We start from the raw sequence: 20,534 nt of genomic DNA on the forward strand, positions 1-20,534 counted from the left end.
CTTTGTGTTTATTTCTCAATTTTTACATCAGAAAGTTAAGATTTAATTTAGACAGACTTTGAATAAATAATGCATGGTTATGTGAAGTCAAGAGGTTTTCTTATGGAGGTAAGTTTAGAAACATTAATACATATTTAATACATCTTACTAATGGTAATGTTAATAGGAATATTATTCTGTCTTTAGGCTTTTATAGATAATTTTCAAGCAGCAAAACAAGCCTTGGCTGAAGCAACTGTTCAGGCAGCAGGAATGGCTGCTACTGGTGTAAAAGAACTGGCACAAAGGAGTTCTAGATTTGCATTAGATATTCACATCAAAGCCCCAGTTGTGGTTATCCCACAGTCTCCTGTTTCTGAAAATGTTTTCATTGCTGATTTTGGACTTATTACAATGAAAAATACATTTGTTCAAATATCAGAGAGCCAGAGCTATCCCCCACCTGTTATTGACTTGATAACAATAAAGCTGAGTGAAATGAGACTATATAGGTAAGTTTTTTGCAAGTATATTTGTGTACAGTGTAATTTTTTTCTAAATTTTTACATTAAAGACTTTGGTAGCTTAAATTGTTTACAGTGGGATTGTAGTTTATTTTAACTATACTTCATTTTGTGATTCTCTCTCCCTCAAATATTTTTGGGAATATCAATTATAGTCTTTTTAAAATTGTTTTGTATTGGAAGTGCTACAGCTAGTTGGATTCAAGTGACACTGAATTCTTTTTTTAAATTTATTTTTATTAGTTCTAATCAGTTATCCATGAAAGCAGAAAGCTTTTTGATTCATTGTACTCAAAAATAGAGCACAACTTTTTATTTCTCTGGTTGTACACGACGTAGAGTCACACCACATGTGCAGTCATACATGTACCTAGGGTATGGTGTTCATCTCTGTCCATCATCTTTCCTGCCCCCATGCCCACCTCCCTTTTCCTCCTTCCCCTTGGCCCTATCAAAATTTCTACATTCTTCTCACAGCACCCCCTATTATGGATCAGCATCCACTTACCAGAAAAAATACTCGGCCTTTGGTTTTTAGGGATTGGCTTACTTCACTTAGTATGATATTCTCCCACTCCACCCATTTACCTCAAATGCCATAATTTTATTCTCTTTTAATGCGAGTAATATTCCATTGTGTGTATATACCACAGTTTCTTTATCCTTTCATCTGTTGAAGGGCATCTAGGTTGGTTTCACTGTTTAGCTGTTGAGTGACACTGAATTCTTGACAAGCTGGTTTGACTTAATTTTAGGGGGCCAGGATTCTATTGAATGAGGGTCATGCTAATGAATAATGGTGATGGAAGATATTAAAGACAAGAGGGTAGTGATAATGTAAAAGAATATAGAGGCATATATAGATTGGAGATTCAATAATATCCGTCTTAAAAAATAAGAACTATTTGGGGCTGGGGATGTGGCTCAAGCGGTAGCGCGCTCGCCTGGCATGCGTGCGGCCCGGGTTCGATTCTCAGCACCACATACAAACAAAGATGTTGTGTCCGCCGAGAACTAAAATAAAAAATAAATAAATAAATTCTCTCTTTAAAAAAAAAAATAAGAACTATTTGTTGATGTATTATAGCATGAGTAAAAGTGGTAAACCTGGGTCTTGTTATTCTTAAAGGAACAGTGAGAGGTGGGAGGCATCATCACAAATTAAGAAAAATTATTTCTCTTACCCTGAGATAGGCAGGTTATTGGAGAAAAACTGACATCTGTTTATAGAACTTCTTGGAAAGCCAGGTTTCGGTTAAGATAAGTAATGAATGATATAGTTAGTGAAGACAGTTGGAAAATGTTGAATGATTTGTTATCTAAGTCCAGGGATTTGGGAAATTACAGGAAAATACTAAGATAAGAGATTTCTGTTTTATTAGTAGGCTATAATATGCATTAATACCTTGAAGTTTCAAGTGGTTCAGTAACCTGGAGAGTTTGAACTGTAAGTTTCCATTGCTAAAATAGAATATTTATACTTTCATTTCATCATGTGTTGTTTGTTTTAAAGAAATGGTAGATGTAAATGAGGTGTGAATCTATTGGTAAAATAGATTGCTTGTGTTTAACAAGAGTCCACAATTGTCTGTAATAATCATAATATTTATTATTTTATCTCCAAAATGGTTAATTTTATTGATAATGAGCATAAAAGATTTTTAACAATCTCTTGAATATCCCAAAATAACTGCTAACAATTTGGTTTTTTTGTTACAGTTCATTTTATCTGCATATATATTTAACTTCAGTAAAATTAGGATTATATTGTGTGGTTTGTGTTGTACATTGCTTTTTTTCTAACAACAGGCTGTGTTTTTCCATGTTTTTATTTTGAATGCATAATTTTTTCTTAATAGTTTATTACTTAGATTTTTTAAAAAAATTTTGTTAGGAATTTAAATTGATTCAATTTCTTTTTGCTATTATAACACTATAATGATGATTGTTTTTTTGTTTGTTTATCAGTACTGATAGGATCATCTTCTTTACTTTTTTTGGACAATTCATTTCTGTAGGTTGAATTCTTACAAATAGAATTGTTCAACTAGAGTATAACCACTTTTTCCTGAAATAACTTTAAAAAAGTAATTGGTTTGTGAAAATATAGTTTAGTTACTACTTTTTTCCACATAAGCAAGGACAGCAAGTTCTTTATATTGTTGTATATATCTTAATCCAATTTCTTGAATACAGTTTAGCAAATATTTATTAATTATATTACTTATGCCAATAATCTGGACTAATACTAGTAACACAACAAAGAATAAGATAAACATAGTCCAGTGCCTTCCCATGAAGTTTTCACTATAATTGAAACTCATAAGTGGACTATATACATTAAAATGCATTATATGAAATACTTTGATAGAAAAAGTTCAAAGTACTTGTAGGTACACATAGCCAAATTATCTAGCCCCAAGATATAGAGTAATATTAATACAAAAGATTTTTCCAGAGGAAATAATGTTTTAATTTAGTATTTATGTTTCTTATAGTTTATTTACTCAAATATTTTGAAGGTTATGATCCAAGTATTTATTACAGTGAAGAACTGGAAATAACATATTTTTCATGATAGAAGGCTGATTAAATGACTTAGGACTTAGCTCTATGTTATGATATATAGCCATTAAAGTTGAATATGCAGTATTATCCTATAGAGTTTTTAGATTCCTTATTTTATTACAGTTAAGTTGGAGATTGCAAGCATGCATGCATGGATAAGTATAATGCCACTCTGTATTCCATTCATCAGTTGGTTTGATAACTAGACATTCTGAGAGATCCTTGATGATTCCCATATTTCTTTCCCATTGTATAAACAATAGCTAAAATTACAGTAGTATCCTGATATTCTAATTTAAGGATTTGCTGTCAGTTAAACTATAAATACATTACTAATTGTTTGAGATTGTCACTTGAAGATACAATAGGAAGCTTCTATGGTCATATTGTCCTTGAAGGGTGTTTTAGTCAGCTTTTTTGTTACTTATCACAAGGCCTGACAAGAAACATGAAAAAGTTTATCTGGGGCTCCTGGTTTCAGAGGTCTATGTTCATAGGTGGCTGACTCCATTGCTTAGTCTTTAAATGAGGCAAAAGATCATGGCTGAGATATGGAGGAGTAAACAGCTCAGGACACAGCAATCAAGATGCAGAGAGAGAGCTCTGCTCAACAGGGACAAAATATAAATCCCAAAGGCATGTCCCCAGTGACCTGCCTCCTCTAGCCATGCCTTACTATCTTCAGATACAACCCATTTAATTTCCGAATTGAACCCAGTTAATCCTTTTTAGTGGATTAATCCACTGACTGGATCACAACTCTCAAAATCTAATCATTTCACCTCTGAACCTTCTTGAATTTTCTTACATGTGAGCTTTGAGGTACACTTCTTATCTAACAAAGGAATTCAGTGACCTGATCTTTTCTTGATTCTTGAGCATCAATCCTACTTTTATCAGTACTTGGAAAACCAAATATGGTTCAGCTTTATATAAAATTATACATACTCAGCTATTTTGATCCATAGAAATAGAAATTTCATATAGTACAACTTTATTTCTTTTTAAAGTAAGGAAATATGCAGTATTCTGCTACATATCTGAATCAGTGTAGTAAAATGTTTTTATAATGAGGTTTTATGTAATGATTGTTTACTGATTATATAGAGATAGTTCTGGATTTGGTATACAGCGAGTATTTTTTGTTACTTTTTTACCACATTGTAAAATGCTATTTAAAAAATTAATTTATCAGATAAAGTCGCCTTTGTTTCTATAGGGACAGAACATCTCTCATGTTGATATGCAAAATGTAGCCCAATAGAGTTTCATCATATCCAAAATTTATTGATTTCTCTTTTATGTAGAAGTTTATATAAGTTAATCTTTGTCCCTCCACCCTCATCTGACTATATATGAAACAATTCATAGAAATTTTGTTTCTACTTACAGGTCTCAGTATTTTAATGATGCATACCAGGAAGTACTGGATCTATTACTGCCATTAAATCTTGAAGTGGTTGTTGAGCGAAATATGTCCTGGGAATCGTACCAAGAAGTTCCTTGTTTTAATGTAAATGCTCAGCTAAAACCTATGGAGGTAACATTCTGGTTGCTCTTTGATTTCTGTTTTTGTTTTTGTTGTTGTTGTTTTTCATGGGAAATGTTGCTTTGGGATATAAGAACTTTTTTGGGTAGAATTTTTATATAATCATTTCGGTCAGAAGGAAAATTGTGACTTATTAGTCTAGAATTTTTTAATATTCTCCGTTTGCTCTTTTAACAGATACTCTAATTTAAGGATTTGCTGCCAGTTAAAATATAAATACAAATGAGTACTTACTGTGTGTGAAGTCTTGTGTTAGGTGCTGGAGATATAGTGACAAAGAAGATATGACATTTTACTTCATGTAACTTACAAGTCTAAGGCAGTGGTTGATGGTGATGGTGATCTGGAATATGCAGTAGTTAGATAGTAAAAAGTGAATGGACACGTATTTAAAATAGTTATAAATTGTGATAAATTCCATGAAGGAAACAGTCAATTAGTTGTATTCATGGAGAATTTAGTGGAAAGGTCTTGGCTGGAAATATTATTTGATAAGTTATCAGCATATAATATTTAAAGCTATGGTAAAATATGAAATAACCTGTAAAAAAAGAAGTTAAAGGAAGAGAATGTCTAGAAGAGTGGGGAGGTTGAAGGTGAAAATGGTAAATGTTGTCATCACCTTAGTTATAGCTTTGTCTGTTCATTGACATTACTTTGCAGATCTCTAACACACCACCCACAAGTCCTTATTTTTCCCTTCTGACTGGATTGAAGTTAAAACTATTATCACATGCTTTACTGAAGTGACAGCAACATATACTCTGTTTATTCTTTAAGAAATCTACTTAGATCCTTCCCCGCCTTCCATCCCCAGTTTTCCTTTAAATTTCTCTATAAAATTTTATTCAAAAAGAGAAAACCATCATTTTTGAGATTTCAGACTTTTTAAGTCAAAATTATATACAGTGTTTAGAATGTGATGGTGTCAACCGAAAGTCTTTAAGCTCTTAGTAAGTAAGGTAATATGAATGTGTTAACTTATAGGGTTGGGCATGGATGGTGTCTTCAGATAAATATTTGAAATATTTAAAGTCTCTTTATATTGGTAAGAGAACAGATAGAAACTTAAAAAAACATAAATAGCATATTCTACCCAGAATGCAGGAAGATCCACACCCCACTGTGTTATTAGGCAGATTTTCGTGTGGCAACAGAGATTTTGTTTTCGCTCACTGTTCTCAGGGAGACTTCATGCAGAATATTCATGTGATGCTGCAGATCACCTTCAAATACCTGGGTGCCTTCTGGGGCAGATTCACTAGGAGGAAGTTCAGTCTTCCCCTACCCTGATTCACCTGAACAATTAGCAAGTATTGCCGTAGCTCACTCCACAGCCCACATATTTTATCCCTTTTGGACCTTATGTTTATACCCTAGGACCTTATTCTCTGTCAGAGAAAAGCTGGAATGAAGTCATTTAGTCTCATGCATGCAGACCAAGTGCAACAACTTTTGATTTCTGCCTGCCCTGACTTGTAGGAGCCATACATCAGCGGTCTTGCAATCCTTACAATTCTTCTAGCTTCTTCCAGTGAGCTGCTATCTAGATTGAAGAGTTAGGATTAAAAATCAGTATTTGAGGGGAATTCATTGTACTGTACTAATTGAAAGAAATGATTTAAAAGTTCTAACATTTAATTTCAGTTAACTAATTTATATGAGCATATTATTTTTGCAATGCTTGCACCATAATGAGCACAAAATATTGTCATGAGTAAAAGAGAATGAATGAAAGTTAAAAAAAAACATAGGTAGCATGAATAAAGTATATATGGACTTTATCTTAAAAACTAGATGAAGTACAGTCAAAGGAAGCCTGATTTCAATACAACTGTAAAATTTTGTGTAATTAAAATCCCTTTAGCTTTTTACAACCAGAAATAAAAACAGTTTTGACAAGTTTAGAATGAAGTCACAATTTCGCAATTAAAAATACTGTCTTGATCACATACATCAATTTAAAACTCATTTTTTTTTCATATAAATGCTGTTACTTTATTCATGGTTCTCCAAAGAAATAAATAATAGGAATGGTATGGTAGGGGTAAAAGGGAGAGATTTAGCTTAAGAAATTGGTGCATATGATGTGGAGGCTAACAAGTTCAAAAGGTACAAGGTAGGCCAATAGAAGGCACAGGAAAATGTTGATGTTGCAGCAGTCTGAAGGTAGCCTGCAGCAAAATTCTTGCTTGAAAGGGGTCAGTCTTCTTTCTAGGGAATGCATTCAACTGATTGGATGAGGTCAACTCTGTCATGGAAAGGAGTCTCATTTGCTCAAAATCTACTGATTTAAATGTTAATCTCATCTAACAAAAAACTTTAGAAGAATGTCTAGAATAATATTTGACAAGATATTTAGCTACTGTGAACCAAACTAATGAAACATACCATACCTTTGTGTGTACATACAATTAACCACTATATCTCTCATAATAGGTCTTATGGTGTTGGTATAGGCTAATTTCAAAACATGTGGGGTTTGAAGTTAACTGTGAGGGAGTTATTGAAGTTTATGTGAACTTAAGCATTTTACTTAACTGTTTAGGTTTATTTTCTTATAAAATCAGGATTATATTTCACATACTTAAGACTTTTGTGAGATTGAAATAAAATAATTCATGCAAAACACATTATATATTTCATCACACAAATATACTGTTAGTTTGGCTGTTCTATCTTTTATAAAATAGATGATTAATAATAAAAAATGTCCAAAGTATTGGATAACTACTGACCAATGAAAGTTCATTTTAAAGGTTTAAAATTACTGGATTATTTGGCACATTCATAGCAAGTAGTTCACTGGCAGTAGTTATCTAATTTAGTTGTGTATTTCACAAATTCCTAAAGATCACATGGCATTTAGAAAACTGAATGTTCTTATGCATTAAAATTTTAATCTAAATTTCAGTTAGAGAGCTAAAATTAAATAAGTTTTTCATTTTTCTTACATGAGAATTTTAAGGGAAGGATATAGGGGTATTAAAAAGAACAAATCTTTTTTTTTTTTTTTTGTTATACCAATACCGAGACCCTCAAATAACTCTCAGACCACACATTGCCATTCCAATTAAGCTTTTATTGCTGGCCACCAGCAGACACTCTAACTCTCTAAAAGCGAGATGGTCAGAGTGACGCGCCTACCTTCAGTTGGCCTCATATTGTAAGCCAAAAACAAAAACAAAAAACCCACAAAAGGGACGTTTGAGGGTTTAGCCAATATAAGCAAGGAAGTACAGAAGCTGAATTGTGCAGTTAACGTGACAGTACAATGGGTACTTTGGTATTTCCCACAAGACTTTCCAGGTTGACATAGCAGCAAGCAAGCAGAAAGGAAGTGGGTCAAAATGATCCTAGTTGAGTACAAGTTAGAGAATGGTTACTAAAGTCTAGACGGTTAATCTCTGACAAGGTACGTTGCCCTAGAAATATAGAAAGCAGAGAGAACAATTTTACATTGTATAAGAATTGCTAGGTAACTATTGATGGGTACAGAGTTGGGGCTTTCCCATGGGAGAAGCATTTCTTACATGATACGGAGTCTCGGTAAAATGGAGTCTGTTTGGTCATCGCCTTACCCTGGCCCATAACATTTTTCCTTGTATTTTCTTTTTTTATTTTCCTAAATTATTTTTTTAAATAGTTTATTCTTAGTCAAGAAGATATGACTACTATTTTTAAAACATTATATGGCAACTTATGGTATGAAGATGTTCATGCCTCACCTGCTAGTGTGAAAGACGACTCTGGCAATTCTAATGGAGTAGCTAATGCTTCATACCATTCAGGAGGTAAGTTAACCTTAAATTTGTTCCCCCTTTTCATGCTTTCTGTCCTCTCTCTATTTATTCTCCCCCTCCTCTCCTTTGTCCCCTGCCCCATCTCCCTCTTTTCTCCTTTCTTCTATTCCTTTTTTCCTTTCTCCTCTCTTTCTTTCCTTTCCCTTTCTCTTTCTTCTTCTCATAGGATTAATAAATCTCTTTCTAATGCTCTAATTCCATTTAGACATTCATAAATTATCTCTTTTATTAGTCATTCTGTTGATATTTATCCTTTGAATTAAAATTCCTAGTTCTGTTTTGTTACTTTTTTATCAACTTTCCTATAGGACCTTCCATCTGCTTGCAATCCTCTCCGTTATCCTTATAATAGTATACAATGGTATTAGGAATATCAAAATATTATGAGTGTATATAGAAAGATGATCATTGTAGGTGATGGGTTTTAACATATGTTTTCAAGATAAACGGCTGAAAAATAGGATAGAAGGAATCATTACTTAGAAAGTTGTTTTCCAGTGTTAGATCCAAAGTGCTATGTGGAATATAGCTGGGTGCTAAATTCAGTACTAGCATGTGAAAAATTGGGTTAGTTAGGAATGCTAAGATGATTTTGATGCACAATAATGAAGTGTTATCCTCATTGTACAATTTGGAGATCCTCAAACCTACCTACCATAAAGTAAAACCTACTTATCCATGATGTCTACATTTTCAAAGCCCTGAGGTATTATATAGCTTTACCACTTGGAGAATCCTTACACAAAAATAACCTTACATTTACAGCAGTATTGGAAACCCATCCTTACTATCTAATCAACACAGTCCTTTATTGTTAAACATAAATGGTCAGATTTGAGGAAAAATCACAAGAGCACAAGCATGAAAGAAACAATAAATACATTAGTGTTTTCTAAAATAAACAAATAATTGAACAGTATATACTTGTAGTGCAGAAGTGTAGCATACTAAATTTTGCATAATTGAGCCACTGTTAGCAACTCTCTAAAATAAAGAAATTCTCTTCTCTCACATTCTATTTTAGAGAGTTTCTTTATCGAAACTGTAGCAGCAGAGGTAGTATCATAATAAACTACAAGTCCCCAAAAACACAGGGATGAAAAAGTGTTGCTTCAGTTCAGAAAGCCCAATTCCAGAATAATAGATACTGCAGGGGAAATATCTGAGAGAATGAAAGCTTCCAAATATGTATTAAACTCTGTATTTAAGTAAAATATCAAGTCAACTCTTATAAAGAATCTATCAGATTTTAAGCAGCTTGAGTAAACTATGTCTCCCCATGTAAAAAAAAATTTCCTTTTTTAAACTATCAGAACCAAAAATGGTAAGATTTTAAAAGTTACGAGAAAAAAAGAAACAGGCTGCCTACTAGGGGTTTGGGAAACAAATGACTAGATTATTGATTGTGTGTGTGTGTGTGTGTGTGTGTGTGTGTGTGTGTGTGTGTGTTCGGGGGTGTATTGCTTTTGCATTATCAGTAGAACTTGATAAGATGGGAATCTGGATAATAGGTGAAAATAGAGCAATATTTCAGAATTCTGAGAAAAGTGATTTTAAAGCTAGGATTCTGTATATGGCCAAACCATCATCTAAAATGTGAAAACAAAAGAATTCTTAGATTTTTCATTGATTAAAGTGTACTCTGGGCTGCGGTTCTGACTCAGTGGTAGAGCAATCTGCTTGCACTCTGGGTTGGAACCTTAGTACCACATAAAAATAAATAAGTGAAATAAAGGTATTGTGTCCAACTATAACTAAAAAATACATTTAAAACATGTACTCAAACTCCCAAATATCTACACCTAAAAAGTTGAGTTTAAAAATATGTTCCAGCAAGGTAAACTAGGAATCAGAAAGAGGAAAATATGTGATCAAACAATAATGGTTCTACCCAGCAGTGCATTTTAAAGAAATCCCAAAATTATATATGTGACTAAGCTGGAAGTACTTGGTTTTCATTAAAAAGGAACCGAGACTATTTAATGAACAACAACAACAACAAAAAAAAAAAAAAATAGAAAAGAAGAAGAAGAAAAGATAGGTAGAATCATGTCCTATATCCTAAGAAAAGTAGCATAAATTGTACATAATTTGTGTGATGAGGACTTAACTATATTTTATAAGTGGCATAGAGAGAATTGTAAGTTTTCTGTTTTTAAGAAAGAAATCTGTATATTGTAATGCAGAAATACAGTGTGCTGAATTTTCCATGATTTTTTAGCTACTGTTAGAATGGGAAAGAAGAATTTTCATTTTTTTAAATATTTATTTATTTATTTATTTTTATTGGTTGTTCACAACATTACAAAGCTCTTGACATATCATATTTCATACATTAGATTGAAGTGGGTTATGAACCCCCAATTTTACCCCAAATGCAGATTGCAGAATCACGTCGGTTACACATCCACAATTTTACATAATGCCCTATTAGTAATTGTTGTATTCTGCTACCTTTCCTATCCCCTACTATCCCCCCTCCCCTCCCCTCCCATCTTCTCTCTCTACCCCATCTACTGTAATTGATTTCTCTCCTTGTTTATTTTCCCATTCCCCTCACAACCCTCTTATATGTAATTTTGTATAGCAATGAGGGTCTCCCTTCATTTCCATGCAATTTCCCTTTTCTTTCCCTTTCCCTCCCATCTTATGTCTCTGTTTAATATTAATCTTTTCTTCCTGCTCTTCCTCCCTGCTCTGTTCATAGTTGCTCTCATTATATCAAAGAAGACGTTTGGTATTTGTTTTTTAGGGATTGGCTAGCTTCACTAAGCATAATCTGCTCTAGTGCCATCCATTTCCCTGCAAATTCTATGATTTTGTCCTTTTTTATTGCTGCATAGTACTGCATTGTGTATAGATGCCACATTTTTTTTATCCATTCATCTATTGAAGGACATCTGGGTTGGTTCCACAATCTAGCTATTGTGAATTGTGCTGCTGTGAACATTGATGTGGCAGTATCCCTGTAGCATGCTCTTTTAAGGTCTTCAGGGAATAGTCCAAGAAGGGCAATAGCAGGGTCAAATGGTAGTTCCATTCCCACAGAAATAAGAATAGAAAAAACAAAAGAGAACAGATGAACAATAGAGAAGTTTAAGTCAATTTAATAGGTTTATTGGAAGGACTATTAAAATTGATAAACCCTAGAAAGACTAATGAACAGATCTGTGGGCTCTCTCTCGTCCAGTGAGGAAGTCCACAGAACAGGGTAGACGAGAGTGTGGCTGCGGAGTCGCTAATCAAGACCCCCAGAGACCAAGCAGGAAGCTGGTCTGATTTTATTGTGCAGTTACTATGTATATATACTCAGGCAATAGCTAAGTAGATTATATGCAGCCACCAATACAATTTTTTGCTAACTCTGCTTGCAGTGACCAGTCCAGGAGAGGGCTGTGGAGCAAGCACAGGGACTGCAACACATGGCCTGATGCCCAGGGTTGTGCCTACCAGGTAATTGGCCTGCTGCTCATGGGCCTAGCACAGGGGAATGGCCTGCCACTCAGATACTCTTAACATATGCCATGTATGCAATACTCTATGAACTTGTCCCCACAAATATAAATTCTCAATATAAGATTTAAATAGATTACTTACAGACCACTAACAGGATAATAAGTGAATATTATGAATAATTTCATGACAGTGAATGCTAGCTACAACATAATATTGAATCTAATAATAAAGATATAAAGAAAGTTCATCTCAAGTGATAATTATCGTGGGTGACAGTTGGTTTAACACTGAAAATAAATGTAATTGAACAAATTAAAAGACTAAAGGCAGTGGGGCTATCATATGGTCATCTCGAGTTATGCACAAAGTACATTTGACAAAATTCAGCACCTATTTAAAAACTAAAAAATTGAGAAGCATACATTTTTTTTTTTTGACAAAATATTGAAAGTATTCCCCCCCACCAAAAAAAGGATCACGGCAAGAATGTGCACAGTCACCATTCATGTCATTATTCTTCTAGCAGACAATTACAAAAGAGTAAGGCTGAGGAAAGGATTAATAGGATAAAGGAAAATATCACTGCCTTTTGTCTCACCTTGACCCATCATGTAGAAAACACTAAGAAGTATTTAGCAAATTCCTAGGATTAATAAATAAATTTAGCATTTTAACAGGATACAAGATGCAATTTGTAAATATCTTCAGTAACAGTTGAAAAATAAATTTTTAAAAAACATTATTTATAGCAGCATCAAAAGTCACACATGGGAAGAAGTTTACAGAAATTATGCAAGTCCTCTATACTGACTGATGAGAGAAACTAAATGATTTAAATATGATGGAGAAGTGTATGGTTTTGGAGCATTGTAGATTCAGCATAATCCTTGTCAGACTTCATTTTAATAGAAATCGAAAATTTGCTTTTAAACTTTATATGGAAATGCTAAAAACCAAGAACAGTTTGAAAACAACATTGCAAAAGAAGACCAAAGATTTACTCTAATTTTAAAACTTGCTATAAATTTGTTAACAATGGAGATATATACTGCTGGCAAAATCCAGACATATAGATCGGAAGACAATAGAGTTTAGTAGATACAAAAATATAGTTAGTTGATTTTTGAGATTGTATTAAATATGGAAAGGATAGGCTTTTTAACAATGATATTGTCACAAGTGGGTAAATGTGGGAAAAAGTGAAACTTACCCCTTTACACCACATACAAAATATAATTTGAAATGGATGCAAAATGTAAAATTTAAAAGCTAAAACTTTAAACTCATGGAAGAAAACATGAAAGATTATCTTCATTGATCATATGATAGCCAGAGATATCCTAGGTAGATGCAAAAGCTCCAATCATAAAAGAGAAACTTTATATATAGACTATCAAAATTTTTCATCATCAAAGATAGTATCAAGGTAATGAAAGGCAAAGGGGAGGGAGGGGAAAGGAGGCGGGGCAAGGGGATAGGAATGATGGTGGAATAAGTTAGACATCATTACCCTAAGTACACGTATGAAGGCACAAATGGTGTGAAAATACTTTATGTATAATCAGTGACTTGAAAAATTGTGTTCTGTATGTGTAGTATGAAAGAGTTGCATTCTGTCATCATGTATGACAAATTCAAATAAATAATTTAATAATAAAAAAGAAACATATTCCTGGTGTGTTATGGTTCTTAAGCCCAGAATACATTACAATAATTCAGTAGCAACTTTTTGAAAACAAAATAATTATCAAAAGATATGGATATTTGAGAGAGGATGATGTGTAAATGGATAGTAAATACATGAAAAATGGCTATTATAATTTTTATGAGATAAACTTCAGTCTACCAGACTATTATAATAGACTTACAATGCCAAATGTTGATGGAGAAAATGGAATTGCTAAAACTTTTACATATGACCTGTTGGAATATGAAGTAGTATAACCAGTTTGACAAAGAGTTTGTTTGTTAATATACACCTACCTATTATAGAGTAACTCCACACTTAGGTATTTAACCCCACCCTATTCCAAAATAAGTGTGTATATACACAGAATGATTTATTCATAGAAGTCCAAATCTAAAAATAATCCAAATGTTTTTCAATAGGTGAATGAATAAACTGTTTTCAGAGTGCATGATTACTTCCATAAGTGAACTACTGATGCATGTAGTAACATAAATAAATCTCAGAAACATTATGTTCACTGAAAGAAGCCAACCATGAAATGGTACAATCTATATTATTCCATTGAAATAGAATTTAGGTACAGACAAAATTAATCCATGATGATTGAAATTAGAATGGTAGGGATGTTGGAATTTGACTGGAAAGATCAATTAAGGAGACTTTTGGGGGGGAGATTTAAATGTTCCATATGTTGGGGGGTTGGTTACATGGATGTATACATTTATGAAGTCTCATTAAGTTGTTCGGATAGGATTCATTTATTTTATTTTATGTAAATTTTATCTTAATTAGAAATAAATTACCTGGAATGTTGATCTTGTCTCTTGAGTTGGGTTGAATGAGAATTAGGAATTGATGTGTTTTCCTTATAAGCCCATTTAATATATATCATATACGTATAATATTCTCATTAAAATTTAAATCTAGGAAACACAATATTTGAGTCCTGATTAGTGGAACAATTTTTAAAATAACATCTAATGTGTCTTATTTGGTCTTATTTTTTAAAAGTAAAATTTCAATATTAAACTATGTGATGTGCTTTATTTACTTATTGTTAAGCACTTTAGTATACATTTTACACATGCTGATTTACTTAATCTTCAAAACAAACCCTGTGGTTAGTTTTATTATTCCCAAATTATAAAAGTAGAAATGAAAGCATTGATAGAAAACAGGAGTGCTGAGTGTTTAATATTCCCAAATTATTATGCAAAGAATCTCAAGCCAGAAATTCTATATGTGAATTTCTAATATTTTTAATTTTCTTGAATAACATCTTAATTTGTTGAATCTATTTCATGGTTGTTATAATAAGCTACTTTTCATATTTTTTTCTCTTAATAATTTTTCAAGGTGCAACTGTGGTAACAGCTGCTGTTGTAGAAGTACATTCACATGCTTCTCAAGTTAAGACAACACTAAATATGAGTTTCAAAACTGATTATCTCACCATGGTACTGTATAGTCCAGGTCCTGAACAGGTAAGTTGAGGAAGGAAAGAAAATACATTTTATTGTGAAAAATTATATATGTGAATGTTCATCAGTAATGCTTGTTCATATTCTGTGTGTATTTTGTAGTGTTCTTCTGAAGAAATGGTTGATCTTTTCACTTTAAATTGACAATAATTTTGACTATTTCCATTTTTAATTAGCTATTACTTTTATATAACTAATAATGTGAAAAATAAATTGTTTTTGGCATTTTATTGGAGAGTCCTTTGACAATATAGAATTTTGGAGCAGAGGATATATATATAGCTTAGCAGTAAAGTACATACTCAACATGTGCAAAGCCCTGGAATTAGCCCCTGCATCACTCCCGAAATTAGAGAATTTTGATATTTCAGATAAGCAGATATAATAATTTCTAGTAGTTTATATCATAAAGTATACTTTAAACCTATTTTTGTATAATTTTCAGATTTCTGTTTGGATTTCTTATTCCGCAGGAGGCTTTTACAGATGTTCGTGATCCTTCTTTGAAACTTGCTGAATTTAAGTTGGAAAATATTACAAGTAATTTAAAAATGTATACAGATGAATCAATATTTTCTTCTTTCTCATTAAGAAACTGTATTTTAGATGATAAAAGACCTCACATCAAGAAAGCAACTCCTAGGTATGTATTATAATAGCATTCTGAATTTTTACGTTAGAAATTGTTGGTATATTGTATAGAGCATACCTTTAGGATTACATTTTAACTTTCTATTTACATCTTAGGATCTTCAGAGCTTCAGTTCAGTCAAGTCATGATATTCATGTTACATTTGAAAAGTTCTGGTTTAGTTATATGCTCTTACTAGACAGTTGATAGATTCATTGAATAAATAAAAATAAATGGGGAAAAGCATGCTGACTTTCAAAAATGATAATTTCTTAAACATGAAGTTTCTAATTTATGAAGTATTTATGCTCCAGAAGTTTAAAGGTCTGTTATTTATAGCACTTTGTGGGTCTTCCTAGGAGACATGACTTCAGAGTGCTTATTTGTTCTCAGTAAAAGAATAAGAGGCCTTAAAGTTTTAATTGGTGTATTTGGTTATTTGTAAATTACTCATACATAGGCATTGTTATTGTGTTTTTCAGAATGATAGGACTGACAGTTGGGTTTGACAAAAAGGACATGATGGATGTTAAGTTTAGGAAAATCAGAGATGGTTCTGTGACTGATGCAGTCTTTCAAGAAATGTATATTTGTGCAAGTGTGGAATTCCTGCTGACAGTTGCAAATGTCTTTTTGGAGGCATACACAGCAGGGTCTATTACAGAGACCAATGTTCAAGCATGGACTTCTAAAGAAGGTTAGTTACCAGTTAAAATATTTAATATCTTTACTTTTGAAATACTATAATAGTATTTATCTTGGTTAGCCATTTAGATGATCAGAGTAAATGCAGAAATAAATTAAAATCTTTATTGTTCAGAGTAGGAGGAAACCCTTAATGTGTTTTCTGAGAGTATATGCAGTTTATATTTTTTTTGACAGTGCAAATATATATTGGGTTACAAAATTATGAGACCTATATTGGAATAAGTAATTTGCTTATCTACAGGCAACAATATGAACAAATTTGTTGCCGAAAGAAAACAAGTAGGGAGAATAAGAACCCACCACATCTTTTGGGGATCAAAGATAATACCTTAATTTAATATATTTGTGTTTTATTCTGTTCTGTTGATAAATAGCTTTTACATATAATTTTTATATTTTTAACATATTTCATGTAGTAGAAAGAGTATCGGGTTGAGAGTTGGAATCTAGATTAGGTTCCAGTTGTGCCCTTAAATAGTAAAGATTTTGTCCCACAGTTGTTAGTGTTTCTCCAAGTCATGAGAGAATTGGAGCTTGAATGAGCATGTACTTAGTATGCATGAGTCCATTGGTTTAATCTTCAGTGCCACCAAAAACAAACAAAAAAAAAAAAAGAGAAATTTTGAGTAGATGATTTGGGGATCTATGATTCTTTTATTTTCCTTTTGTACTTAGAGAAACATGTTTTTCTCATAAATAATAAAATACTTATAAGTAATACTTATATAAAAAATACATATATATTTAAGATGTTGAATTATCATTTTTATTTTAGCACCTGTACAGGAGTCAGAGAAATGGGAAGTTAATATTCTTATTAAAAACCCTGAAATTGTGTTTGTGGCTGACATGACAAAAAATGATGCTCCTGCCTTGGTCATTACAACACAATGTGAAATTTGCTGTAAAGGTGACAGTAAAAATAGTACAATAACTGCTGCTATTAAAGATCTCCAAATCAGAGCATGCCCATTTCTTCCAGCCAAGAGAAAAGGCAAAATCACTACTGTGAGTTTACTAACTAATTATTTGCTTAATTGTAACTGATTTAATATATAATATATATCATTTTTAGGAGTGAAAATTTCCTATTTTCTTTCCAACCTTGTTCTGTATAATAACTTTGTCTCTGTTTGAAGAGCCTCATTTAGAATATTATTATACCAGTTTTCAATTTTTTTTTCATTTTTGTAGATGTTCTTCATTGTTGTGTGTATTTGTGGGAATTTTCTTATAAGAAGTTGGTTTCCTCTTGATACTTTTCAATTAAGATCTTACTCTGAATTTCTAACCATGTCAGTTTCAAACTGCTCTTTGACTTTTAGGACTTTCTACCAGTTGTTTTCTGTGTTGTTTCAGTTTTATTATTTTCCCTTTTAATCTCCCATTTGGGTGTTTTGCTTGTCTGCATATAACATATTTTCAACCTCAGCAATTTGCTTTGATATACTTCATATTTGAATTTGACTCACTAGTAGTCACTTGGTTTTCTTCCTCCTTAAAACTCTTAATTCTTAGTTTATTTTCATAGATTCCCAATAGTTCAAAAAAATACACCTGAAAATGTTTTGGCTTCTAAAGGAGTAATAGAAGCATAAATATTCTAATTATGAAATATAATAGACATTATAATTTTAAGTTAATATATATTGATTAAGATATTAAATACAGGCTGGGGTTGTGGCTCAGAGGTAGAGCACTTGCTCTACGTAAATGTAAAATAAAGATATTGTGTCCATCTAAAAGTAAGACAATAAATATTTTTTAAGAAAGATATTAAATAGGCTGGCCATGGTGGCACACGCCTGTAATCCAAGGCCTGACCATGTTGTGTTGAACATCCGAACTTCAGGCTTTGGCGGCTGAGGCAGGAGGATCAAGATTTCAAAGCTGGCCTCAGCAGTCTAGTGAGGCACCAAGCAACTTAGTGAGACCCTATCTCTAAATAAAATACAAAAAGGGCTATGTGTGTTGCTCAGTGGTTAAGCCCAATGGGTTCAATCCCCAGTAAATGAAAAAATTAAGATACTAAATAAACCTTGTCTTAGTTTGCAAAGTTGCTCATTATTTTTTTTTAAAGAGAGAGTGAAAGAGGAGAGAGAGAGAGAGAGAGAGAGAGAGAGAGAGAGAGAGAGAGAGAGAATTTTTTAATATTTATTATTTTTGAGTTCTCGGCGGACACAACATCTTTGTTGGTATGTGGTGCTGAGGATCGAACCCGGGCCGCACGCATGCCAGGCGAGCGCGCTACCGCTTGAGCCACATCCCCAGCCCAAAGTTGCTCATTATTAAGAAAAGTGAGGCTCTAAGGAAAATAACCATGACCTGGATCTGTCTTTAAAGCAAACAGCAGGTGTCAAGTATATCATCCACAGCACTAATGAATGTATTAGCATTAATGATGGGGGCCAGTTAGTTCTGAAAGATGGAAAAAGTATAGTAAATTAGGGGGAAAGAGATGTATTAGGAAGTTAGGAAAGCGTTTACAGTTTCAAAAAGTGAGAGAGAATGCAGAAGAGATATAGTAGGTAATGTTTATATAGAAAGAAGGGAAAAATAGAAGCAACAAATGAAGTGATATTATTACTTTTATTGTTTAATTTTATATATAAAACCTTTAGTATGTTGAGATATAAAGTCTTATATATCTAATTTTATGACAGAAAATATCTTATTAAGTGTAGCATTTTATTGTGTGACTATTGGCAGACTGTTGAAAAAAAAGATTAGTTTTTCCTATTCTTATGTTAAATTATGTTGATAGATTTTCCTGTAGTATACCAGCATTATGTTTATTTGTTGGGGTTATCTGTTGTGGGGGGGGCACTTTTCACTGGAAGTCATATTTATGGTGATAACCTGAAGGATAAGTAGATCTTAAACTTGGGCAGGAGGAATCATAGGAATGTATTTTGAGAAGAAGGAAACTGTATGTGCTGAAAAATGTGAGTTTCATAGAACATATTTCCACATATTTACCCAAACATCATCACTTTATCTCATATATTTTATCTTTTCTCTTTGTTATTCAGTGGTCTTCAACTTGGGGCAGTACTCCCTACCACAATTAATCTCTGTAATGTAAGGAGTCTGTTGTGAGCATTTTTTTTTATTGGTTGTTCAAAATATTACAAAGCTCTTGACATATCATATTTCATACATTAGATTCAAGTGGGTTATGAACTCCCATTTTTACCCCAAATACAGATTGCAGAATCACATCCGTTACACATCCACATTTTTACATAATGCCATATTAGTAACTGTTGTATTCTGCTACCTTTTCTATCCTCTACTATCCCTCCTCCCCTCCCCTCCCATCTTCTCTCTCTACCCCATCTACTGTAATTCATTTCCCTCCTTATTTTTTTTCCCATTCCCCTAACAACCTCTTATATGTAATTTAGTATAACAATGAGGGTCTCTCTCCATTCCCATGCAATTTCCCTTTTCTCTCCCTTTCCCTCCCATCTCATGTCTCTGTTTAATGTTAACCTTTTCTTCCTGCTCTTCCTCCCTTCTCTGTTCTTAGTTGCTCTCATTATATCAAAGAAGACATTTGGTATTTGTTTTTTAGGGTTTGGCTAGCTTCACTAAGCATAATCTGCTTTAGTGCCATCCATTTCCCTGCAAATTCCATGATTTTGTCATTTTTTAGTGATGCGTAATACTCCATTGTGTATAAATGCCACATTTTTTTTATCCATTCATCTATTGAAGAGCATCTGGATTGGTTCCACAGTCTAGCAATTGTGAATTGTGCTGCTATGAACATCGATGTGGCAGTATCCCTGTAGTACGCTCTTTTAAGGTCTTCAGGGAATAGTCCGAGAAGGGCAATAGCTGGGTCAAATGGTGGTTCCATTCCCAGCTTTCCCAGGAATCTCCATACTGCTTTCCAAATTGGCCGCACCAGTTTGCAGTCCCACCAGCAATGTACAAGAGTACCCTTTCCCCCACATCCTCGCCAGCACTTGTTGTTGTTTGACTTCATAGTGGCTGCCAATCTTACTGGAGTGAGATGGTATCTTAGGGTGGTTTTGATTTGCATTTCCTTGACTGCTAGAGATGGTGAGCATTTTTTCATGTACTTGTTGATTGATTGTATGTTCTCCTCTGAGAAGTGTCTGTTCAGGTCCTTGGCC

General features: G+C 33.0%; 1 protein-coding gene across 4 annotated transcripts in view; it reads left to right on the top strand.

The window, feature by feature from the left end:
• Positions 1–20,534, top strand: part of VPS13A (vacuolar protein sorting 13 homolog A) — a 250,011-nt gene that overhangs the window by 105,373 nt on the left and 124,104 nt on the right. For all 4 annotated transcript variants that reach the window (XR_014020362.1, XM_081278758.1, XM_081278759.1 and 1 more), the window contains exons 33-39: positions 187–491; positions 4,464–4,611; positions 8,267–8,414; positions 14,926–15,053; positions 15,524–15,693; positions 16,164–16,378; positions 17,165–17,397. Coding sequence is in view for 3 of the 4 variants with exons in the window: in XM_081278758.1 (XP_081134884.1) it covers positions 187–491; positions 4,464–4,611; positions 8,267–8,414; positions 14,926–15,053; positions 15,524–15,693; positions 16,164–16,378; positions 17,165–17,397 (1,347 nt within the window). In the remaining variant the exon portion in view is untranslated. The remainder of the gene's footprint in view (positions 1–186; positions 492–4,463; positions 4,612–8,266; positions 8,415–14,925; positions 15,054–15,523; positions 15,694–16,163; positions 16,379–17,164; positions 17,398–20,534) is intronic.

Source organism: Spermophilus citellus (assembly GCF_964194105.1).
Source record: "Spermophilus citellus genome assembly, chromosome: 2".
Taxonomy (NCBI): Eukaryota; Metazoa; Chordata; class Mammalia; order Rodentia; family Sciuridae; genus Spermophilus; species Spermophilus citellus.